This window comes from Mauremys reevesii, linkage group 13 (assembly GCF_016161935.1).
Source record: "Mauremys reevesii isolate NIE-2019 linkage group 13, ASM1616193v1, whole genome shotgun sequence".
Classification (NCBI taxonomy): domain Eukaryota; kingdom Metazoa; phylum Chordata; order Testudines; family Geoemydidae; genus Mauremys; species Mauremys reevesii.
Genome location: NC_052635.1, coordinates 15,071,781 through 15,097,413, shown reverse-complemented (window position 1 = coordinate 15,097,413; position 25,633 = coordinate 15,071,781). Strand labels below are relative to the sequence as shown.

At 45.6% G+C, this 25,633-nt stretch overlaps 1 protein-coding gene and 1 pseudogene across 1 annotated transcript; both read left to right on the top strand.

Moving 5' to 3' along the window:
• Positions 1 to 11,120: 11,120 nt before the first annotated feature.
• LOC120380091 lies at positions 11,121 to 12,947 on the top strand (annotated as a pseudogene).
• An 11,323-nt stretch (positions 12,948 to 24,270) lies between these two features.
• On the top strand, positions 24,271 to 25,263 carry LOC120380090 (olfactory receptor 11A1-like). Its single transcript, XM_039497587.1, has one exon. It carries the CDS (start codon positions 24,271 to 24,273, stop codon positions 25,261 to 25,263), a length of 993 nt encoding a protein of 330 aa, XP_039353521.1.
• Positions 25,264 to 25,633: the final 370 nt, after the last annotated feature.

Here is a 25,633-nt window from a genome sequence, read left to right as displayed (position 1 = left end):
TCTGGGTCAGTGCCTCATAAAGGGGAAAGGAGCCATAACTAATTTTCTGACACCTAGTCATATAATCCTAGAAATTGTCGGGCTAGAAAGGACCTCATGAGGAATCTAGTTCAGCCCCCTGTGCTGTGGCAGGACCAGGCAAACCTAGACCAACGGTGACAAGTGTTTATTCAACCTGGTCTTTAGAACCTCCAGTGATGGAGATTCCACAATCTCCCTTTGGAGCCTGTTCTAGAGCTTAAACAGCCTAAGAGTTTAAAAGTTTTCCCATATATCTAACCTAAATCTCCCTTGCTTTAGACTAAGCCTATTGCTTTTCCCACCACTCATGGACATGGAGAACAGTTGATCCCCCTCTTCCTTATAAGATCCCTTAAGATATGTGAAGACTGTTATCAAGCCATAATGGTTTGCCAACTACAGAACCAGTTTCTCCTCCCTTGGTTTTCACACCTCAACTGCTAGAACAGGGCCTCATCCTCCCTTATTGAACTAACCTCGTTATCTCTACCTGCCCCTGGAAATTTCCACTACTTGCATCCGACGAAATGGGTGTTCACCCAAGAAAGCTCATGCTGCAAAACGTCTGTTAGTCTATAAGGTGCCACAGGATTCTTTGCTGCTTTTACAGATCCAGACTAACACGGCTACCCCTCTGATACTGAACTAAAAATGATGCATGGGTGAATTTTTCCACAACACCAGTGAGGTTTAGGAAACAGATTTCATCAAAGGCCTGTTGTCCACCCAGGCCTGTATGGTCAAGTGGTTGCTAGAACATTGTATAAAAGACCCTTGGGTCCTGATTCTGTCATCTCAGATCTACTTGATGCTTCAATTCAGGGGAAGCTTAAGACACAAGATTGAAATCCCAGCTCTGAATGGACCCCCCTGAATATAGTTTGGACTAAAACCTATGGGTCAATTCTGAAAGAATTCCGTGCAACTACAAAGTTCACCATCTCTGCTATAAATCAGAACCACAAGAATTATATTCAGGCCTGTATGTATACTGATTTTTAACCAACACTCTCTCTCTTTTCTTTTTTATAAATTTTAGTTTAGTTAATAAGAATTGGCTGTAAGCATGTATTTGGGTAAGATCTGGAATATTCATTTACCTTGGGAGGTAATGTGTCCGATCCTTTAGGATTGGTAGAACTTTTTTATATGATGAATAAAATTTTCAGTAATCCTCATTATACATGAATTGGGTATCTGGGTGGAGGCCTGAGGCTGGGTTACTTTAAGCTGTGTCGTTGGCTTCTGTGTAACCAGTGAGATATTATAGAATCTATTTTATGCTGATTTGGTAAATCTAAGTATTGGAATATCTACCAGTTTTGGGGATTATCTGCCCCATTCTTTGCAATTCACCCTAATTGAGTGACCTCAGAAGGCTCCCCCTAGGATACTAATCACAACCTAGTGTCATCTGCAGCTTTTATAAACATCCTTTCTACTCCATAATCCAAGTCATTCATGAAAATATTGACTAGTACCAGACCCAGGACTGACCTCTGTGGAACCCCACTGGATATGTAGTTATATTACCCTGCTTGACGGAGAACCATTAATAACTACTTGTTCTGTTTTCAGCACTGTTGGGGCTTGTAGAGAGACACAGAGAGTGATGTCTAATTTCTCTACAGCACATCACCACAAACATACACTCAGCCGTTCTGCATTTGCAGTAACATATTTTATTGTAGGCAATAGGATGGGAATCCACCACAACAACCGGTACCACAGCTCAGCCTGAGACAATCATTTCCCCACATCACCCTTATTAACGCAGAAAGACACTGATGGCTGCCAGAAGAGATATGGGGGAAGGGGGAACAAGAGCTTTGCTAGCAGGGGGCAGAGGTTCAGGAGGGTCAGGACACTGTCAGAGCTGGGGATGGGGAGAGCTCAGGACTGGGCTAGCCATGAGCTGTTTGAAGCCCACACCTTGGCTAACATCCTGTCAATTTTCCACTCCCCAGTTCACCTGGCAGGCTATTTCCTTTTACTCACAGTTCTGAGAAATTCTTGTGACTGGCTTTGTTTACTAACTTTCTCCTCCTGTATCCCCCTGGCTCCCTGCCCTGTTGGGCTCCATTTTAGCCCTTGATCGCAGTCTGCAGGGGAGGAAAAGCTGGAGAAAACACTGACAAAGAGCCTCTGGAGGCCCTGGCGGCAAAGGAGGGAGAGAGGCCAGATGAGCAGGGGAAAAGCCCATCCCGCTGAGCTGTTTAATGGCCCAGACACTAGGGGCAGCAGAGGGTGGGGGCCAGGGAAAGGGCGGCTATACTGTATAATGGGCACTAGGGGCAGCAGACTGTGAGAGGTGGGGACAGGGACAGCTCTAGGCACCAGCGTCCCAAATATGTGCTTGGGGCCGCACTTTTCAAGGGCTGGCATTCTGGCTTTTTTTATCTTTTTGAGTGTTTTTGCTTGGGGCAGCAAAAAACCTGGATCCAGCACTGGGTGGGGAAGGGGCAGCTATACTGTATAAACACCCTGTATGTATGAGGAAATACTTCCTTTTGTTAGTTTTAAACTTGCTGCCTATTATTTTCATTTGGTGACCCCTAGTTCTTGTCTTAGGAGAAGGAGTAAATAACAGTTCCTTATTTACTTTCTCCACACCAGTCATGATTTTATAGACTTCTATCGTATCTCCCCTTAGTCCCCTCTTTTCCAAGCTGAGCAGTCCCAGTCTTATTAATCTCTCCTCATACAGAAGCTGTTCCATATCACTGACAATTTTTGTTGCCCTTCCCTTACCTTTTTCAATCACTGTGGGAGAGAGATAGGCATCAGCATACCCATTTAATGTGTGGGAAAACTCAGGATGGGTGACGTGAACGGTGTTCACATGCCAGGACCATACCATAGGAAAGCTGATAATGTTACAATCACTACATCCAACCCACTAGAGCCCTTCCCAGGTGCTTGGAATAGAACCCAGGAATCCTGACACACACATATACACCCCCTCCCGCTTAAACCACTAGACCATAATTTGGAATTAATAATGACAATTTCCTTTATCTATTTACCTAGGAACTTATATGCTTCCCCATCCCATGACCATAGTATCTTAGCAGCATCAATATATTTAATGTATGTGTCTTCCCATCCATCCCTAAACATCCAGCCCTAAAGAACTTGTCCCAGGTCCCACAAGAAGTCTCTGGCAGAATAGGGAAATGAGCCTGGTTGTCTTAAATCCCAACCACAGGACTGTCTCACCTTATCAGACTATTCCCTAAGCTCAATGTAGGGCAGAACACCTGCTCCTGTTGCTATCTATGTGTTGCCTTGTGCTCTCAGTGCAATCTCTGAAAAAAAAAACACATAGAAATCAGAAATGTCAGGCTAGAAGGGACCTCAGGAACTGCCATTGAATTCACCCCCTGCATTGAGGCAGGAGTAAGCGACTCCAGAACATCCCTGACAAGTGTTTGTCTAACCTGCTCTTAAAAATCCTCCATGGGTGGGGATTTCACAATCTCCTTGGTAACCTTCTGATAAAGCACCCTATGGTAAAACTACAGCAAATCTAACCCCGGAAAGGCTGGCTCTTGAACCCCCATCGCTCCCTGTGCATGGAACTCCCATTAAAGCGAGGACCTGTACATCAGACAAAAACAGCTCCTCCACTTGAGATTTCCAAAGGCAGTTAGCAGACTTAGGGAGCCACCTGTCCTTGAGAACCAACCCAAAGGGACACACTGGTCTAACTCTTTTTTCCTCAGAAGAAATGTCTTTGAGCATCCACTGTTAACAAGGACAAGTGCAGAATCCTACACTTAGGGTGGAAGAATCCCATGCACCACTAGAGGCTGGGGATCGACTGGCTAAGTGGCAGTTCTGCGGAAAAGGACCCGGGGATTACAGTGAAGGAGAAACTGGATATGAGTCAACAGTGTGTCCTTGTTGCCAAGAAGGCTAACAGCATATTGGGCTGTATTAGGGTACGTCTACACTACGGGATTATTCCGAATTTACATAAACCGGTTTAGTAAAACAGATTGTATAAAATCGAGTGCACGCGGCCACACTGAGCACATGAATTCGGTGGTGTGCGTCCACGGTCCGAGGCTAGTGTCGATTTCTGGAGCGTTGCACTGTGGGTAGCTATTCCGTACAGTGATGAGCAGCCAAAATTTTAACAACCGGTTCTCTATAAAAAGTTCTGATTTAAGGGGGGGGAGTGGAGGAGGGGCCGGGGCAGGCGGAGACATACTTGTGGGGCCAGAGACCCCTGCAGGGCCTGGGGCAAATTGCCCCACTTGCCCCCCAGCAGCCCTAGAGCTTGCAGCTCCCTCCCCCCTTACCTTGCTGGCAGCTCAAAGCAACTCCAGAGCTCAGCTGAGCTGCCCACGCTGCAGCTGGGGGGAAGTGGGGGAAGGGCCGGGGGAGCCTCAGTCTCCCCAGCTGGGAATCCTGGGAGCAACAGGATGGTCCAGCCCGAGGACCGGAGTTCTTTGCCCACCCCCTGGCCCTTTAACAACCGGTTCTCCATGGAGGTCTAATTTTAGCAACCGGTTCTTGGGAACCTGTGAGAACCTGCTCCAGCTCACCACTGATTCCGCAGCTATCCCATAGTTCCCACAGTCTCCCCCACCCCTTGGAATTCTGGGTTGAGATCCCAGTGCCTGATGGGGCAAAAATCATTGTCGCGGGTGGTTCTGGGTAAATGTCGTCAGTCATTCCTTCCTCCAGGAAAGCAACGGCAGACAATCATTTCGCGCCCTTTTTCCCTGGATTGCCCTGGCAGACGCCATAGCGTGGCAACCATGGAGCCTGTTTTGCCTTTTGTCACTGTCACCGTATGTGTACTAGATGCCGCGGACAGAGGCGATTCAGCAGCGCTACACAGCAGCATTCATTTGCTTTTGCATGACAGCAGAGAGGGTTAGCAGCCATTCTGTACTGTCTACCATGCCATTGTAAATTGGCAATGAGATGATGGTTACCAGTTCTATTGCACTATACCTTCTGCTGCTGTCATAGGTGCCAGGGGTGCCAGATCTCAGCCAGGGGTGCAAAAGACAAAAATGGGAATGACTCCCTGAGTCAATCCCTCCTTCATGGTATCTAAAAATAGAATCAGTCCTGCCTAGAATATGGGGCAAGTGTACTAGAGATCCAGTGTATCAGAGAACTAGAGAGCACAGCCACTCCATGTCAGATTATGCAGGAATGATGAACTGCATGCCATTCACAGGGGGTGCTCCTGCAACAACCCCACCTCTTGCTTCCCTCCTCCCCCAGCCTTCCTGGGCTACCGTTGCAGTGTCCCCCCATTTGTGTGCTGAAGTAATAAAGAATGCAGGAATAAGAAACAGTGACTTGTTAGTGAAATGAAATGAGGGGAAGGCAGCCTCCAGCTGCTATGATAGTCCAGGCAGTACAGAATCTTTTCTTTACACATGAAGGGCAGGGGCTGATGGAGCTCAGCCCCCTGTTGCTATGACGGTTACCAGCCGTTCTGTACCATCTACTGGGAATGACCGGGAGGCCAGTCAGGAGCACTCATGGGCTGATGACGAGGATGGATAGCAGTCCTATTGCACTACACCATCTGCCACAAGGCTGCTGCTGCTGATGATGACAGATATCAGCCATATTGTACCATCAGCCACCAAGGAGGGGAGAGGAGGATGCTACAGTACAGTGCCGCAGCATCGCGTCTACCAGCAGCATTCAGTACACATAGGGTGACATTTAAAAGAGTCAAGAGACGATTTTTTTCCCTTTTCCTTCTGGGGGTGGGGGTACATTGACGAGCTATGCCCTGAACCACCGCAGACAATGTGTTTGACCCTACAGGTATTGGGAGCTCAGCCAAGAATGAAAATGCTTTTCGGAGACTGCAGGAACTGTGGGATAGCTTGCGTCCTCAGTCCCCCCTCCCTCCCTCCATGAGCGTCCATTTGATTCTTTGGCTATCCGTTACGCTTGTCACGCAGCAGTGCGCTGAGTCTCTGCTATGGCATCTGTCTGGAGATTTTTTAAAAATACTTTGGACTTTCGTCTTCTGTAACGGAGCTCTGATAGAACAGATTTGCCTGCCCATACAGCAATCACATCCGTACGGTCCATGCTGGAGCTCTTTTTGGATTTTGTTTTCGGACTGCATTGCCAGCCGTGCTGATCGGAGCTCCACGCTGGGCAAACAGGAAATGATATTCAAAAGTTCGCGGGGCTTTTCCTGTCTACCTGGCCAGTGCATCCGAGTTCAGATTGCTGTCCAGAGCAGTCAGTGGTGCACTGTGGGATACCGCCCGGAGGCCAATACCGTCAATTTGCGGCCACACTAACCCTAATCCGATATGGCAATACCGATATTAGCGCTACTCCTCTCGTTGGGGAGGAGTACAGAAACCGGTTTAAAGAGCCCTTTATATCGATATAAAGAGCCTCTTACTGTGGAAGGGTGTGGCGTTGAATCGGTTTAACGCTCCTAAAACCAGTTTAAACGCGTAGTGTAGACCAGGCCTTAGTAGGAGCATAGCCTGCAGATCAAGGGAAGTGATTATTCCCCTCTGTTCGGCACTGGTGAGGCCACATCTGGATTGCTACATCCAGTTTTGATCCCCTCACTACAGAAGGGATGTGGACAAATTGGAGGGAGTCCAGCAGATGGCAATGAAAATGATTGGGGGCTGGGACACATGACTTATGAGGAGACGCCAATGGAACTGGGCTTATTTAGTATGCAGAAGAGAAGAGTGAGGGGGGCATTTGATAGCAGCCTTCAACTACCTGAAGGGGAGTTCCAAAGAGGATGGAGCTCAGCTGTTCTCAGTGATGGCAGATGACAGAACAAGGAGTAATAGTCTCAAGTTGCAGTGTGGGAGGACTAGATTGGATATTAGGAAACACTATTCCCTAGGAGGGTGGTGAAGCACTGGAATGGGTTACCTAGGGAGGTGGTGGAATATCCATCCTTAGAGGTTTTTAAGGCCCTGCTTGACAAAGCCCTGGCTGGGATGATTTAGTTGGGATTGGTCCTGATTTGAGCAGGGGGTTGGACTAGATGACCTTCTGAGGTCTCTTCCAACCCTAATCGTCTGTCTATGATGAGCCCTCCAGGGCAAGGGAAGAGAGCAGAAATACTCCAGTTCTATCCATAACCATATCCTTAGCCAGTTAGGCTCCAGAATCTGAGCTGGCTTGACTTCTAAACAAACATGACATGGGAAGAGCTAGGAGTAGAATGGCACAGTGCTCACCCCCCCTTAATGTGAAACTTCTTTGGCATGGGACGGAGTGAAAAGCAGGGCAGATTTTTTGGTCCTACCTTTGACTATCAGGGACATTCCTTTGTACAGGAATTGGCTTGAGAACAGAAGCTTGCATTTGGCTTCTTTCCTATTTTCAGTCAGGAATCACTCATTGTGAGATTTACATTAGGTTCATTTTTATATCAATCCAAGAGACACATGGTATTTCTTCTTTCCCCTCTGCTACCATTTCATCTTCTGCCTCCTTCTCTTTTTCTTCCTTTGATGATGATGAAGCTCTGGGGTTCAATGCAAATAGGTCACTGGTGAGACCAATACTGGGATACTGTGTACATTGGTGGTCTCCACACCTCAAAAAGGGCATTGAAAACTTGGAGGCTGTTCAGGGACGAGCCACCAAAAATATCTGAAGTCTGGAAAATCTGCCTTGCAGTGAACCACTAAGTAAACTTAACCTGTTTAGCTTATCCTCGAGAAGAGTAAGAGGTGACTTGCTCATGGGTTGCATAGAATGGCAGTTTCTCATAGTAGAGGGCTCTTTAGCAGACAGAGATCCAATGGCTGTAAGTTAAACCTAGATTCATTCAGGGTAGAAAATAAGTCACAAGTTTTAAACAGGGAAGATAATTAAACATTAGAACAATTCACCCAGGGGTGTGGCAAATTCTTCTCTTGAAGTCTTTACATCAAGATCTGACATCTTTCTAAAAGATATTTTCTAGCACCTCGCACAGTGAGGTCCTGTTCCATGACTAGGGCTCTTACACGCTATGATAAATAACAGTAGCTCGGCCACATGTTATTGGGGATGCAACTCTCTGGCCTGTGTTTTCAGACTGGGTGGTCACAGCAGTCCCTTCTGGTGCTGAAATCCATGAGAACTCTTCAAAGAAGCCCTTCTGCCCCTTAGAGCGTGCTGCAAAGAGGATCTATGTGATAGGGCATTTGGGGATGGCTGAGAAGAGGGGGCTCATGATGGGATATTTTGCCTTGTGGACTGGGTTAATTTGTTTTACCACATGGATGTGTCTCTACTGCTGGACAGGTCCTCTGATATGGATTGAGTTCAGTGTCAGGTCACCTAAGTCCAGATTTGTTAAGGTATTTAGACAACCTAGTGGGATTTTCAAAAACATCATGTATCAGAGGGGTAGCCGTGTTAGTCTGGATCTGTAAAAGCAGCAAAGAATCCTGTGGCACCTTATAGACTAACAGACATATTGGAGCATGCGCTTTCGTGGGTGAATACCCACTTCGTCAGATGCAAGTAGTGGAAATTTCCAGGGGCAGGTATATATATACAAGCAAGAAGCAAGCTAGAGATAATGAGGTAATCAGGGAGGATGAGGCCCTGTTCTAGCAGTTGAGGTGTGAAAACCAAGGGAGGAGAAACTGGTTTTGTAGTTGGCAAGCCATTCACAATCTTTGTTTAATCCTGAGCTGATGGTGTCAAATTTGCAGATGAACTGAAGCTCAGCAGTTTCTCTCTGAAGTCTGGTCCTGAAGTTTTTTTGCTGCAGGATGGCCACCTTAAGATCTGCTATTGTGTGGCCAGGGAGGTTGAAGTGTTCTCCTACAGGTTTTTGTATATTGCCATTCCTAATATCTGATTTGTGTCCATTTATCCTTTTCCGTAGAGACTGTCCAGTTTGGCTGATGGGGCATTGCTGGCATATGATGGCATATATTATATTGGTGGACGTGCAGGTGAATGAACTGGTGATGGTGTGGCTGATCTGGTTAGGTCCTGTGATGGTGTTGCTGGTGTAGATATGTGAGCAGAGTTGGCATCGAGGTTTGTTGCATGGATTGGTTCCTGAGCTAGAGTTACTATGGTGCGGTGTGCAGTTACTGGTGAGAAAAACATCATGGTTTCTCAATGCCATTGATTTCAATGGGTTTTAGGCATGTACCTACAAATTTGGGTCTTAGATCTTATTTATGGGTATTTCTCCCTCCCTCTCCCCTATTCAAAATTGAAATAAATAAATATATGACCATTAGACCTGCTCGGAAATACTGTTTCATCTGAATGGAAATGTTTTGCCTGTTAATAGGAATGGAACATTCTGATATGTTCAATACAGAATGTTTCAATTCTCCTTGTCAGAATGACTTTTCATTTCAGGTTTTGTGTCTGACGTGACATAAGATGATATGGTTGAAAACGCATGGAAAGTCTCAATTTCATCCAAAGTATTTCAAATGACCCCAAATGACTAAATTTTTCAGAATTTTGTTTCGTGGACAATTTCAACTTTTTGTTCTGTAGCATTTTGGAATGGAAACATTTGCAAAATTCAGAATTTCCCATGAAGCAAGAATGCTGTTTCCTGCACAGTTCTCATAAATGAAATGAACACCCCTGATAACATGTAGAATGCCCCAAACACTATGTTCATTCCACTTCAGCTGTGATGCTTGGGTGGATGGAAATAGCAGATTTGGAAGTGCACCAGTGACTCACAGAGCCAATCAACTTGACACTGCCTTGTGCTTATTGATTTGCTGTTAGTAATTAATTTTCAATGATTAATTCTTACTTTGGTGTACAGTGTACAACTTATGGGATGGGTTCTTTGTAATATCATTCCGGAATCCGCCAAGACACAGGCAGCTGTGTAAATGCCTTTGAAACATACTAGGTATTACAATGAACACCTTTGTAATAAATGCCAAGATTAATCAGCATCAACATACCCTTTACTCCCATGTTAGCCATAAAAGCAGATAGGATTCTGCTTTAAAGCCAGAGTGTCTGCCTGCACCGATGTGTCCTTGGACAGCAGGAGAAACAAGCACCAGGGTCTGGCACAAAGAATCCTGCTGTCAAGCGTGACTCAGAGAGGGGAAACTTTATGGGCCTTAATGAGGACAGGCAAAAAGCTGCCTGGGTAGACACAGACAGCCAAGCACTGTTCCTGCCCGAAGGAATAGTGCAGATTCACACTTCCCAGATTTGAAAATTGTGTGTTTGGGATGTTAGTGTCAGATCTCTGCTGATGGACACAATGCATAAACAGAATGAAAGCAAAAAAGCTCTTCAGTGTAACTGCATCTTCTCTGTCTTTTGTGCTCCTCTCTGCTGGCCATTCTCTTATTCTCAGGTGAAATTCCAGCAGTCTGAAGAACTAAATTTTGCTAAAGATTTTCTCCATCTGTTCTGCTTCCTGCTTCGCAAACAGTGGCTAGTAGCTGAGAATGTGCCATGGATCTTTGAATGCTTGCTCATTTCCACCCAAACAGGGAGAAAATGTCCAGCCACTAGAAGGTGCAATAATTTCCCCCACATTCAGTCCCACTAAATTCAGTCCAAAGGCACAGAACAAGATGCATTTCTTCTGGCTCCATGTGCCAGTTCATCTGGTTCCACGGCTCAAGGGATTGTAAAGCTTTTTGTCCTTTAAACTGATTGTTGCTGGCCCTAATGACCAGCAAATGAAAATAATTAGCATCAGTTGTCTGATTGTTAGCAGGTGTAAAATGATTTGGTTGGTCTTACTAAAATGTTCTGAATATCTTGTGGGTAAAAACTATTAAGCAGTGAACAAAGGACAAAGCACCATGATACAATCTGCAGAACTGGTTCTGACAGTTAGAACTATAGTTGTGCAAATAATAGATTTTTGGTTAAATGAAGGAAATTCCAAAACAAAAAGTCATATCAACCCAAAAAACAAAATCTTTTATTTTGGAAATGTCAGAATGAATCATTTTGTCTTTATCCAGTTTTCTTTTCTTTTCTTTTCAAGATGAACAGTTCAGTGAAACAGACAAGACTTTACAAAATGTTTCTGTGTTGCATAGCTGCATTTTTCACCCTTCTCCCCAAGAAAAAAAGTTTTGGCTGAAAAATTTCACCCATCTGTGTTAGGAATGAGCCAAGTGAGAGGGCAGTGTAGAAAACTTTCCACTGCCTTTGCCCCATTCAAACCGAAATACAGGATTCCATCCTCTCATGAACCTGTCTTTAAAACATGTATTTCTATACTTTAATTGAAATCTGGCTACTCTTTGAGAAAAGTTGTACTTTCAGCTAAAAAGATTATGATAAGATCCAATGAGATAGAAATGTCTGATTTTAAGACCGGTAGGGGCCATTACAGCCTGTGTTATGCAGGTCAGATGAGATGATCCAATCTAGCCTTCTGGCCTTAGAATCTAGGAATAAAATCTATGAATTAAAATCACTGAGACAGTGCTCCTTCATAATGCAAGGCAGAGAATTTCTCCCAGTGATTCTTGAATTGATCCCAGTAACTAGTGCTAGTAAGAACATTTTCCATCAAAACATTTTTTTTCTGGAGAAAATGGCTTGATCATGGATTGTGCATTTTCCCAGTAGAATCCCTGTTTTTACAGAAAATATTCAGGATTGTGTAGAAAATGTGAAAAACTAAAATAATATTTCTCCTTTCGGCAACTGAAAAGTGAAAAATATCCAGATATCAGACTTCCAATTTTTATGTTTTGGGGGGGAGGGGGGAGATAATTTCCCAGCCAGCTCTACTAATAAGTTGTAATTGTACTAGATCATAATGTTGAAGGCCCTACAAGATGAATCCATGGTATAGCTTCCATTTTCTGGATATCCAACCCCCATTAATTTTGATGGGAATTGAGCATCCACCCTCCTTAACTGGCTTGCAAGCCCTTGACCTAAATTTTCAGTCTCAGTTAGATGTATTTTTGCATTTAACAGAAAGGTAAATAAATGACTTTCTTGCCTTGTCTTCCCTGATACGGGTGACTTTGTTCACTCCCTCTGCCATTGAAATACGCCAAGCCATTGGACAAGGGAAATCAGAACACAGTGACCGAGTTCATCTTCATGGGATTCTCCTGGCTGGTGGAACTGCAGGCGCTGCTCTTTGTGATGGTTCTGTCCATGTACGTGGTGTCCCCATGGGGAACATTCTAATCACGGCCGTCATAAAATCCATCCCATCCCTCCACACGCCAATGTATTTTTTCCTCAACAAACTGTCCCTGCTGGGGATCTGCTACACAACATCCATTGTGCCCAAAATGCTGTTGGAGAACAGAAGGATCTCACTATGGAGTTGTGCCATGCAGATGTATTTCTTCACCCTTTTTGGCATCACTGAGTGCTGCGTCCTGGCTGCCATGGCCTACGACTGCTATGTGGCCATCTGCAACCCGCTCGTCATGAGAAAAGGGGCCTGTGCCCAGCTGTCCATAGCCTCCTGGATGGTGGGGATGCTGGTGGACTTGAGCCAGACCAGCTATGTCTTCAGTCTGACGTACTGTGGGCCAAAAAGGATCAACCACTTCTTCTGCGACATCCCACCCCTCCTGAAGCTGGCTTGAGTGGACACCTCCATGAACATGTTGGCCATGTACCTGGTGGCTCTTCTTTTCATAACCTCCCGCTTCACACTCATCCTGGCCTCCTACCTCTTCGTCATTGCCTCCGTCCTGAGGATGCCATCAGCTGAGGGGAGGCGTAAAGCCTTCTCCACCTGCTCCTCCCACCTCATGGTCGTCTTGCTCTTCTACGGCTCCAGCATCATTACCTACCTCAGGCCCAAGTCTAGCTACTCAATGGAGAGGGACAAGCTCCAGGCCCTCTTCTACATGGTGGTGACGTCCATGCTGAACCCCATTGTCTACAGCCTGAGGAACAAGGAGTTCAAAGAGGCCCTGAGGAGGGTGCTCCATGGGATGACATGCCCTCGGTGAACATAGGGTATGGTTTCCCAAGAGCACAAATGAATTCCAGTGCGGCCTGGGGGGATGTCAGTGTGTCCAGGGGTGGGTTTATTTTCAAAAAACAGTGCAACCCACATTGCCAGTCAAGACAGACTGGTCCTGCCTGGCCCATCCTACAGCCCTTGCACACACAGCAGATCTCTCCAGCCAGGCCTCCCAGCTGGCGGGTGTGGAGAGTCTCCTTCTAGGTCCTTTCTCCTGGGTCTCTCTCCCTAAATGAGCTGGCCTTTCACCTATGGAGCAAACAACCTGAAGGCTGTTGCCTGATCCCTGGCCCGAGATCCATCCTCTGGGAGGCTGATTATTAGTCACAGGTAGCACTTAGTCACCTCCCTTCAACAGCCAGACCCCCTTGTTACAGGCACCCAACCACCCTCTGTACTTTTGGAAATCTGCCCCATAAATGTTTGAATGTCAACAAAATTCCAAACATCCTGCAGAGTCTCTTCCATCAGGCAGTAATGAGAGTCACAGGCAACCATGAGTTGTCATCCATTCTTGATTTTAAAATTGTCAGTGATGGAGAATCCACCACAACCCTTGGTACATTGTTCCAATGGTTAATTACTCCCACTGTTAAAAAATTGTGCCATATTTCCTGTCTGAATTTGTCTAGCTTCAACTTCCAGCCTTTGGATCATGTTAGACCTTTCTCTGCTAGAATGAAAAGCCCAGTATCAATTTTTAGTCCCCCATGTAGGTACTTATAAATGGCGATCTAGTCATACCTTAACGCTCTCTTTGTTAAGCTAACCAGATTGTGCTCCTGGAGTCTATCACTAGAAGTCATTTTTTCCAATCCTCTAATCATTCTGTGGCTCTTCTCTAAGCCCTCTCCAATCTACTAACAACCTTCTTGTATTGTGGACACCAGAACTGGACACCGTATTCCAGCACCCATCGCATCATATACAGAGGTAAATGACTTGTCTGCTCCTATTTAAGTTTCCTTTATTTATGCATCCCAGAATATTAGCCTTTATTAGCCTTTTTGGGCACAGCATCACACTGGGAGCACATGTTGTGCTGATCTGAATTATCATTGAAATCATAGAATATCAGGGTTGGAAGGGACCTCAGGAGGTTATCTAGTCCAAACCCCTGCTCAAAGCAGAACCAATCCCCCCCCCATTGTTTTGTTTTGTTTTATTTTTTTGGCACAGATCCCTAAATGGCCCCCTCAAGGATTGAATTTACAATCCTGGGTTCAGCAGGCCAATGCTCAAACCACTGAGTTATCCCTCCCCAAAATTATATTTTATCATAGAGAAGTACAAAAGGCGATACATAATAAGTAAATAATCCCAAATCCCACCATGCTCAGCAGTGGTTCAGGCCATAATTCTCCAGCCTTGAATTGTGATCATGAACTCTGTTATGATTATCTTATCATCTACTATCTTTCCCATGGGCAAATAACAAGCATATAGTCCAGGTGAGCTTTTCCAAGCTGTTTAGGAGATTTAGACACATAATTCACATTGGTTTTAATAGGAACAAGGTGATCAAATCCCTTAAGTAGCTTTGAAAACCTTAGCCTCTGTCTAAATGAGATTGTATTTTATATGTTAACCATGAGAGAAGAACAAACAAAAGGAAGACCAGTGTGTGCATCTCCTCATTACCTGTTTGATCCAAAGTGAGTGCAGCTACTATCCCAAGCAGCTCCAAGCACTTTAGACCCCAATTCAGCATGATGCTTGTTATGTTCCAGGGGAGCTGTAGGCCCTCCCAGGGTGCTCTGTAAGAACGAGGCCCACACACACTGTGAGTTATTGGCTTTAATGAAGGTAAAGTGACACATCCGCAACGGGGACTCCAAGCGTCACGGAGGTGGGGAACCCAGCGCCCTGGAGCTCGGCCTGGTACGGAGTCCAAAAGCAAACACAAAGCATGCTCATATTTATGCAAACAGCAGCAAACCAGCTCATACATAATGCAATAGGAACTCTCCACCCTCCAGGGCCGCCCCCTTGGCCAACAGCCTAGGGGCTTGCCACGCAGCAATTCCAGCCGGTTACGGCAGGTTGAAACTAGCATGCCATGTCCTACAATAACCGGAGGCTGAGAAAGCGGAACTGCCTAAGCTAGGCCGTAACAAAATCTTCTGTGGTTCCCTATCCTCCTACAATGCTCAAACGTGTTTTATTTTAAGCATGTGAGAATTCCCACTGAGTTCCATGGCAATAAGAATATGCTTAAAAACTAGGCATGTACTAATGGTACCTTGCTGAATTGGGGCCTTAAAGAACACACAGACAAGGTCAGTAGTGGGGTGAGGTGGATTAGGACCTGGATTCCATCCAGCCATAGGTCCATCAACAAAGCAAAGAATTTATGACATTTCTGGCTCAACAGGATGCCAGTGCTGTCCCCTTAGCAGATTCCAATAGTCTCTGGCAGTAGGTAACCTCTGTATGTTTTTGGGCATTCACTCAGCGTAGGCACTGGATCCATGGATCCTGTCTTAATCCAGTCCTGGTTACAGAGCCATATACACCAGAGCTACTATGGGACTTTTTCCAGTCAAGGAGCAAGGGCCTTATCCTCAGCATGACAAGTGATGTACCACATTCTCCATCTCTTTGAGTCTCTGAATCCACATTAGTGAGGCAACCAAATCACATTGGAATTCGGTAAGAATCAGGCACTAATTCCCTCCAGGTCTCTTGAAAATGCCATCTTAATGATGATCAGGTGCCTTTCTGAATGACACATATAAGTGGGGGGAGGGATAGCTCAGTGATTTGAGCATTGGCCTGCTAAGCCCAGGGTTCTGAGTTCAATCCTTGAGGGGGCCACTTAAGGATCTGGGGCAAAAATTGGTCCTGCTAGTGAAGGCAGGGGGCTGGACTCAATGACCTTTCAAGGTCCCTTCCAGTTCTAGGAGATTGGTATATCTCCAGTTCTTACCTTACCTTACCTTAAGTTCAGTCATAATCAGGAGGCAGGAATCACTAGACAAAGTTTGTTACCCTGTCTTATCCCAAAGGTCAGATTAAATGGTCCCTTAAAATATATTATAGATTTTGCAGACCTTTATTCATTGTCTTCAATGTGTCCAGCTCACCTGGCAAAGCACTACTTAGGAAAGGATGGAAGTGTGACGGGTTGAATTTAGCTCTGAGCCCGTTTTCCCTGCCAGCTTGGGACTCCATAACCCTGCCTTGTTGAGCCAGACATGCTAGCCTGCTGCAACACAGACCCAGATCTGGTCCACGCCCTCAAAGCTGCAGACTTTAACCAAAACCTGCTCAGCAGGCCACCTATCTCCAGCACCCAGACACCCACTTCTCAATGGGATCCAAACCCCAAATAAATCCATTTTATTCTGTATAAAGCTTAAACAGGGTAATCTCATAAATTGTCCACCCTCTATAACACTGATAAAGAGAGATGCACAGCTGTTTGCTTCCCCAGGTATTAATCACTTACTCTGGGTTTATCAATAAATTGAAGTGATTTAATTAAGTATACAAAGTAGGACTTAAGTGGTTCCAAGTAATAACAGACAGAACAAAGTAATTTACCAAGCAAAATAGAACAAAACACGTAAAGTCTAAGCCTAATACATTAAGAAACTGATTACAGGTAATATCTCACCCTCAGAGATGTTCCAATAAGCTTCTTTCACAGACTAGACTTCTTCCTAGTCTGGGCCCAATCCTTTCCCCAATACAATCCTTATTAATTCCAGCAGGCATCTTAGGTGAAAAGAAGAGGCTTTCTCATGACTAGGACCTGCTTTATTCCTTTCCACCCCCTTTTATCTCTTTGTCACAAGGCAGGAATCTTTTCTCTCTCTGGGTTTCTACCCCTCCTTCTAAATGAAAAAGCACCAGGCTTAAGATGGATTCCAGTATCAGGTGACATGTTCACATGTCCTGTGCGGCCCCCTCCATTCTTCCAGGGCTGGCCTGAATGTATACAGGATGGCTTGCAGGTAAATAAACCATTTTCAAACAATTGTCCTAGTCAATTGGAGCCATCAAGTTTCTAAACCACCACTAATGGCCTACACTTTGCATAATTACAGTAGGACCTCAGAGTTATATTTCATACTCCTAGTTTCAAATACAAGAATGATACATTAATACAAATAGGATGAACACACTCAGTATATTATAAGCTTTGTAATGTATCAGAGGGGTAGCCATGTTAGTCTGGATCTGTAAAAAGTGACAGAGTCCCGTGGCACCTTATAGACTAACAGAAGTATTGGAGCATAAGCTTTCGTGGGTGAATACCCACTTCATCAGATGAATGGGATGAAGTGGGTATTCACCCACAAAAGCTTACGTTCCAATACTTCTGTTAGTCTATAAGGTGCCACAAGCTTTGTAATGATTCCTTACAAGAGACCTTTTGCATAAAGCATATTCCAGTTACATCATATTCACACTTACAAACATATTTTTATAAAGCATATGCAGTGCAAAATCACCGGAAGGGTTTGCAGAAAAGGAGTCCCAAGTAACGGCATCAGAACTGGAAGCTAACGGTGTGATTCAATGAAGTGCTGGAGTCTTATAGGCCATTGTTGCTCAGTTCCTTGGTTCAGAAACTAGTATTACATGGTAGCTGCGCCGGGCAGACTCTGAGGCCAAATGTTGCAAGGAAACCAGTAATTTGAGGTGCCTCTATTTAATTTAATCCAGGGGCTGGCAACCTTTCAGAAGTGGGGTGCCGAGCCTTCATTTATTCACTCTAATTTAAGGTTTTGGGTGTCGGTAATACATTTTAATTTTTTAGAAGGGCTCTTTCTATAAGTCTATAATATATAACTAAACTATTGTTGTATGTAAAGTAAATAAGGTTTTTAAAATATTTAAGTAGCTTCATTGAAAATTAAATTAAAATGCAGAGCCCCCCAGACCTGGACAGTGTGAGTGCCACTGGAAATCAGCTCACTTGCCTCCTTTGGCACACGTGCCACAGGTTGCCTATGTCTGATTTAATCCAATCTGGACCTTTTTCTCCAAATGTGCTCAGCACTAACAACCCCAGCCATGCCCACTGAGGGTACTCAGTAAAAACAAAACAAACCAGTCAAAAGCTCACATGAGGCATAAAAAAGAAGAGGCACTCAAATTTGTGTACCCTTTGATAAAAATTGGCTTTGGGGCTTGATCTGTTTCTCAGATGTTCTGAGCACCTGCCGGTCCCATTGGCTTCTTGTGGAGCTGGGTGTGATCAGCAATCTGGAAATCAGGCCCAAGGTATCTCAAGGCCAGAGGACACTTTTGAAGATGATGGCCTGAGATATTCATTGTTCTTGCTTTTCATAGATTCATAGTGTTTATGGCCAGAAGGGATCATTAGATCATCTAGTGTGACTTCCTGTATAGTCCAGTCCAGTTATCGGCAGGGGCAGCTGTAGGCACCAGCAAAGCAAGCACCTGCTTGGGGCAGCCCATTTGCAGGGGCAGCAGGGATCTAGCGTGGGAGCTAGAACCAACAGGGGGCTCTGAGAGCTGTAATTCCTTGGTTAGCTCCCTGCCTATAGAGCCAGCATTCCCTTGGCCACTACCAACTGGAATGGAAGGAGGGGGACCTCATGCGGCATCATGCTGTGAGTGCTGTGAATGGTAGGGAGACCCTATTTTAACATTCAAAAAACAGGACACTTCAGGGTGAGGGAGGGAAGCCCCAGCCTGCCACCATCCACTCCCTCTGACTGCCCTCCACAGAAACCCCAACCCAGCCAATGCCCCCCGCTCCCTGTCCCGTGATCACCCTCTCCTGGGCCCCTGCCCCTAACTGCCCCTCAGGACCCCACCCCCTATCTAAGCCTCCCTTCTACTTGTCCCCAACTGCCCCCTCCTGAGATCCCCCCCAACGTTCCCCCTAGGACCCCACCCCCTACCTCTCCCCTGATAAACCCCTGAGACTCTCATGCCTATCCAACCGCTGCCTGTCCCCTGACTGCCCCCCAAACCTCTACCCCGTCCAACCCCCCCTGCTCCCTGTCCCTTGACTGCCCCCAGAACCCCTACCCCTTCTCCACCCCAGCCCCTTTCCATGCCACTCAGACCAGCGTGTCTGGCTCCGCGCAGCTCCAGACACGGTGCTGCATACATGCTGCCGTGCTCCCCCACGGAGCCTACAGCCCCCTCCCCCCCCAACACACACACACACCCTTCACCTGCCTTCCAGATTTGAACACCTCAAAATTTAGGAGTGCTCAAGCTCAGTTTGGGCAGCTGTTACTTCAGTTCTCCCAAATCAAATATACTGATCCACTGTAACTTGCTGTAGAAAATGTCGGATAAAATTGAGCAAGAAATGCTTCCCAGTGGTTATTAGGACTGGAATTGCTATTTTCAACAGCCATTGCCTTTTTGTTTGTTTGTTTGTTTGTTTGTTTGTTTGTTTGTTTAAAAGGAATACAATGATATTGCATTGGCAAATTCCCCATAGAAAGAAAGAGTGGAACAAAAGAATAATAAAGGCACCTCAACTTTTCCTCATGTATGGAGGACAGTCTTACAATATGCATCCAGATATCCTCCAATCACACAAGTTGAAAATTGTTCCACTTTACTGCAGCTCTGTAACCACATGGGAACCAATCCTGTCTGTGTTCTGTGCACATCCAAAATTCCTGCTGAATGACACGCCCTGGGAGCGAGTTACCAGTGACCCAGGATTGCGGCGGAAGGAGGGTGCAGGTGGTTGGGGGAAGAGCCCAGAGCTGGGGCGGCACAAGGTGTGTGTGGGGAGGCACTGGTGGGGGGAAAGAGGTGAGCCCAGGGCTGGGGTGGCAGGGGGGTGGGGAGAGGGCACTGGTGGGGGCGAAAAGGGGAATCCCAGCTCTGGGGCAGCAGGGGGTGTGCGGGGGAGAGCCCAGGGCTGGGGCAGCAGGGGGGTGCGGGGCGGGAGCCCAGGGCTGGGTCAGGGGGCGGCCAAAATTTTTTTTGCTTGGGGCAGCAAAAAACCTAGAGCTGGCCCTGGTTATTGGGATCAATCCAGTTACTACTGGATTGACTTGGTTTGAGTAAAGCATCTTCCAGACAAGTATCCATGTGATGGAATCGGAACAGCTCTGTGATAATTTCTGCACACTGGGTTTTGACCTGGTCATTGGACCGTTTACTGTATGAATATGCTGGTTTATCTTAATTAAGGGGCAGTAAGGGTAATCAATCAGGAAAGGAAATAGAATGGCTCATGATAAGCCACTTCTCAGCAAACACCTGAGATCTGATCTTGACTATGCTGGGATAGGTAAAGGCCTGGGAACCAGAGAATCAAACAAATGCTGGCAGAATTATGAAGCAAGTTGTCTGGGGGAAAGGAAGCAGAGAAACAGGCTCCCGCTGGGGTGTCTGAAGAAGCCAGGCCACTAGTTAAACTAGATTATATGTTGTTCTAAAATTGACATTTTTTTCCTTCTAAGTGCCTTGTACCTAGTATTAAAAGAAACCAAACTTTGGTTTCAGAAGGCTGTCTGATTCTACTCATCACTGGTCACAGTGGCAAGTCGATATATAGTAAAGCTTCAAATAACATGAATCTCCAAGGCAGTTTGTGTTTAGAATCCACACTCATTTCCTGCTGACTTCACAAGCAGCGCTGACTCCGAGTTAATTCAGTTTAATTAATGTGGGCCCGATCATGAATTCTGTGGGTTTGATTCTGCCATCCTTAGTCACCGAAGTAACCAGCACTCAGATCGGTTTTGAGATGGCAACTTGCCAGAGTAACTGACACTTATATGAGCGAGGGCTTCATAGGAGGCCACATTTGCAACAAAACTCTGTGGAAGATCTGATGGACTTAAGAAAACCCTTCAGACTCAATTCTTCAACTTTAATCCACTCAAGCAATGACTAATCTTTGCAGATGCAGGAAGGAGAACTCTGGGACTAATTACTAGAGCAAGGATTGCTCACAAGGGCATTGAAAGATTGGTTGCTTATTTTAAGCTTCATGGATCCCCACCTGCTGAGGTTGGCGTTCAAGGCAGACAATGCCATGGGGATTCAGTAGTTGTTTTCTGACTTCTGTGAGATCACTCATATGGGCTCATACCCCCTAGATATGTTCTTTGGTTCATATTCTTAGAAGTCTGATGAGCTACCAAAGAAACAACACTTTGTTCTCAAGGCAGGTGAGACACTCTCTTGATTTTATTAGAGAACTGAGGCTGGTTGACACATAAAACATAGGCTGACCTAGCTAAGTTACTCAGGTGTGTGAAAAATTCGCATCACTGAGAGATATAGTTAAGCTGACCTAAACCCCAATATAGACACTGCTAGCTCAATGGGAGAATTCTTCCATCAACCCAGCTACCGCCTCTCGTGGGGTAGAATTAATGATGGTGATGGAAATACCCCTTCTATCACTGCAGCGAATATCCACATTGCAGTGCTACAGTGGCACAGCTGCGGTGCTATAGCATCTATAGAGTAGACAAGCCATGGTACATGATGATATTGTTCCTTGTAACAAAGATCTTTTTGACTCAGCTAATCATGACAAGGCAGGATGCTAGGAGAGAAAATAACAGGCAATGAGGATAGATGGACTGGGAACACAATGCACAGAATTAAGCTATTGTGGTTGCTAGTTCAATAAGCATCTACTTTTCTTTCTTTCTTTCTTTCTTTCTTTCAGATTAATTAGCAAATGGTTGTTGAGATGAGGCACAGAGATAAGACACATGTTCCAGCCATTGTGGGGGCAGCATGGGAGAAAGGGTGAAGGGGCTAGTGGGCGAAGGGAACAAAGGAGGTGCAGAGTTGGGTGGGACTCGCAGACCCTGGAGAGCAGAGCGATAGGTGACCTTGTAGTGTGGGTCTCTGGAGTGGTTGGAGAGGGATGTGGGAGGTGGCCATGTGCTGCTGATATAGAAGAAGCAGTTGCTACAAGAACCTTCACTAGCCCCTCTGCGACTGGGGTGGCAGCAAGGAGGGACTAAAGATTCAGGTCCTTTGTCTCACCATTCAGCAGGATGTTTCCCCACAGTCATAGAATCATAGAAAAGTCAATAGGTCATCTAGTCCAGTGTCCTGCACAGAGGGAGGGCTAAGTATTATGTAGACCAGGGCTGGGGTGCATCTGTCCCACCAGCTGTTTTAATTTGGCCCTTGAACTCCTGCTGAGGAGTGGGGTGTGGGGCTTGCCTTGCCATGTCTTCACGTAGGAGCTGGAGGGAGGACATGCCGCTGATTCCAGGAGCCACTTGATGTAAGTGCCGCCCAGAGCCTGCACCTCTGAGCCTCTCCCCACACACCCCAGACATAATCCCTCTCCTGCCTTCCGAAACCCTCGGCCCAGCCCGGAGCACCCTCCTGCACCCCAGACTCCTCATCCCCATCCCCACCCCAAGCCAGAGCCCTCAACCCTCTCCCGTGCTCCAAACCCTTGTCCCAGCCCTGATCCCACCCGTCTAACCCCTCATTCCCAGCCCAGAGCACCTCCTACACACCAAATCCCTCATCCCCATCCCCACACCAGAGCCTGCACCCCCAGACAGAGCCCTCACCCCCACCCCTCAGCACACCCCACTCTGCTGCACCAGCCCAGAGCTTCCTTCCGCACTGTGAACTCCTAGTTTCTGGCCCCACCAGGGCCAGCACAACCCATTAGGCGACCTAGGAGGTCGCTTAGGGCTCTAACATTTGGGGGGCGGCAACTGCGGTGGACAGATTTTCGGCCACCCCGGTCATCGTCGGTATTTTGGGGGTGGGACCTTCTGCCTCCTCTGTCGGGGGCGCCATTTCGGGGGCAGAACCTTCCGCCACATAGGGCTCCAAAAAAGCTGGTGGTGCTCCTGGGCCCCACCCATTACAAGTGTATTTCCTATTGCATTATCCGCATCATTTATGAAGATATTCAATAGACCTGGACTCAAGAGAGATCCCTGCAGGATATACCCTTCCAGGTCAGTTATGAGCAATTGATAACTACTCTCTAACTACGTCTTTCCAGCCAATAGTGCGTCCTCTAATAGTATGTTTGTCTAGATCAGTGGTTTTCAACCTGTGTTCCACAGACCATTGGGGATCCACACCTCCATTCAAAATTTTCTGGGGGTCTGCAAATGAAAAAAGATTGAAAATCACGGATGTAGACTATACTTACAAGGAGCACAGCAGTGCCTGGACCATTACTCAAGATTGTCCCTGGTTTGTTCCAGAAAAATAATAACATGTAGAATAAAATGGGGATGCCTTGAACCAGTGAATGTGCCCCAGAACAAAATGGGTGTGAAAAGTGTCTCACACCCCTTGGCTCTCACTTTGCATAGGTGCAAATGATCGCACAAGGCAGAAATAGTGCTCCTCCCAACATTATGTTTTGTTCATGGGGAATTTAATGAAAAAAATTACTGAAAACCAAAAGACGTAGGGCAAAAATGTGATGTGCCATTTGTTCCTCAAGACCCCATTCTCCTCTATGGGCTGGGATCCCCAGCTGGACTCCATCTCCCACAATTCACCAGTGAAGGGGAGATGGGTATTATGGAAGCCTTGCCCCATTGAGGATGAGAGAGGTGCGAAGAGAAAAGTACAGCTCCTATTTTTTGGCCAAATATGTCTGGAATATTTTGAGAAAAATAACAGTTTTCCACAAGCAGTTTTTGCGATAAATAAATAAATAGCATTTCAGCCAAAACCCAATTTTCCACTGAAAACCAATGTTGATGAAAACATTTCAATCAGTCTTATCTACAAGGCAGTTGTGAATTGGGCCTTGAATACCAGTGGCATAGCACTGTTTTTAAAGTGTGTCCTTTGCAATGGTGTGTATGTCTGTCGATCCGTAGATCCTAGCCACAAAGAATTATTGAGTGTGTGTCCATATCAGCACCAATGGTAGAGGAAGGGTGAAGCCAAGCTTAGACCATTAGGAAAAAGGTTTTAATACAGATACTATTTGGTAGCATTCACCGAAATGTGCCTGTCTATGACAGGGCAACCTTGTAATGAATAAGGGGAAAATGTGGGAGCAAGTGTCCCAAAGCAACTATCAAAAGATGCTGAAGATGAAAGCTTTATACTTATTGTTGTTGTTTTCCTCTCATGCCAAGGATTTCTGTATTGCTGTCAGATTTAGGGTATCATGCATTATTCTGTGTTTGCAATTTGATCTGAAATAGAGCTCAACACAGTCCCCAAAAATATCAAATTCACTTTGAAGGTTTGATCTTTTCCAGACATCCTTTTAAAAGTACCCAGAAAGACACATGTGTGGAATAGAGTGAGGTCAAAATATGAGCATTTAACTTCTTGCTTTCCAAATGATCTTCAGAGTTTGTTTGGTTTTCCCCTAGACAAAACCCATGGCAGATGCAGAAGGAGGAAATCAAACGTCTGTCACAGAATTCATCCTCCTGGGATTCAGGAATACCCCGGAGCTTCAGACCCTTCTTTTCCTGCTGTTTCTGGTGATCTACATTATGACCATGGCTGGGAACATCCTCATCCTGGTGCTAGTTGTGGCTGACCAGCACCTTCACACCCCCATGTACTTATTTCTGGGGAACTTGTCCTGCTTGGAGACCTGCTACAGCTCCACCATCCTGCCTAGGGTGCTGGCCAGTCTCCTGACTGGGGACAGAACCATTTCTTTCTATGCATGTGTCATACAATATTATATCTTTGGCTTCTTAGCAGCTACAGAATGTTATCTTCTAGCAGCCATGTCTTACGATCGTTATTTAGCAATATGTAAACCCCTCCATTATACAATAATTATGCATGGCAGGTTCTGCCTCCAGCTAGCAGCTGAGTCTTGGGTGAGCGGGTTACTGGCTAGTTCCATAGTAACTGGAATGATTTTACAATTAACTTTCTGTGGCCCCAATGAAATTGATCATTTTTTTTGCGATTTCAACCCGTTGCTGAACATCTCCTGCAGTGACACCCGCCTTGTGGAACTTTTGGCTTCCACACTGTCCTTTATATTCACCCTGCCACCATTTCTACTCACTGTGACATCTTATGTCTGTATAATCTTTGCCATCTTGCAAATCCCTTCCACCACTGGGAGGCAAAAGGCCTTCTCCACCTGCTCCTCTCACCTCATTGTGGTGACCATTTTCTATTGGACCATCACTATTGTGTACGTGTTGCCAAAAAATGATACACTGAGAGACCTGAACAAAGTGTTCTCTCTCCTTTACACAGTCCTGACCCCTTTGGTCAATCCCCTCATTTACAGCCTGAGAAACAAAGAGGTCAAGGAGGCTCTGAGGAAAGCTCTCAGTAAATTTATGGATTTCAGAAGAATTCAGGCCATCCAAGCTAATTTGTGTAAGATAAATCAAAATTGAGAGAATCTGGGTTGCAATCTGGGTTGCTCCTCTTGATGGGCTATTAACTCATGCCAGGGGAAAGAGAAGCAGTTCCGCAGAATGATTTAATCAATAAACATAATGTCTTGGTTTGTGAATTCTCCATGGGCAAATTTTGGTCAGAAATGAAAAAGCAAAAAAAAAAAAAAAAAGCCCCAGTTTACTGAAAAAGTCTCCTTATTTTGAGGTTGTTACTATTTGGAGGGTTGAAATCAGAGCCACTTTTTAATATTTTTAAATTCAGGGTTTTTTTTAAAAAATTATATAGAAATCATGATGAAGTTGGTTACTGGTATTTTTTTTTTAATTTACTAAACACCTGTGCATGTGTATATATATAAATATATAT

What these genes read in the sequence shown, in the direction of transcription:
- LOC120380090 (XM_039497587.1), top strand. Translation starts at nt 24,271, where the DNA reads ATGGCAGATGCAGAAGGAGGAAATCAAACGTCTGTCACAGAATTCATC.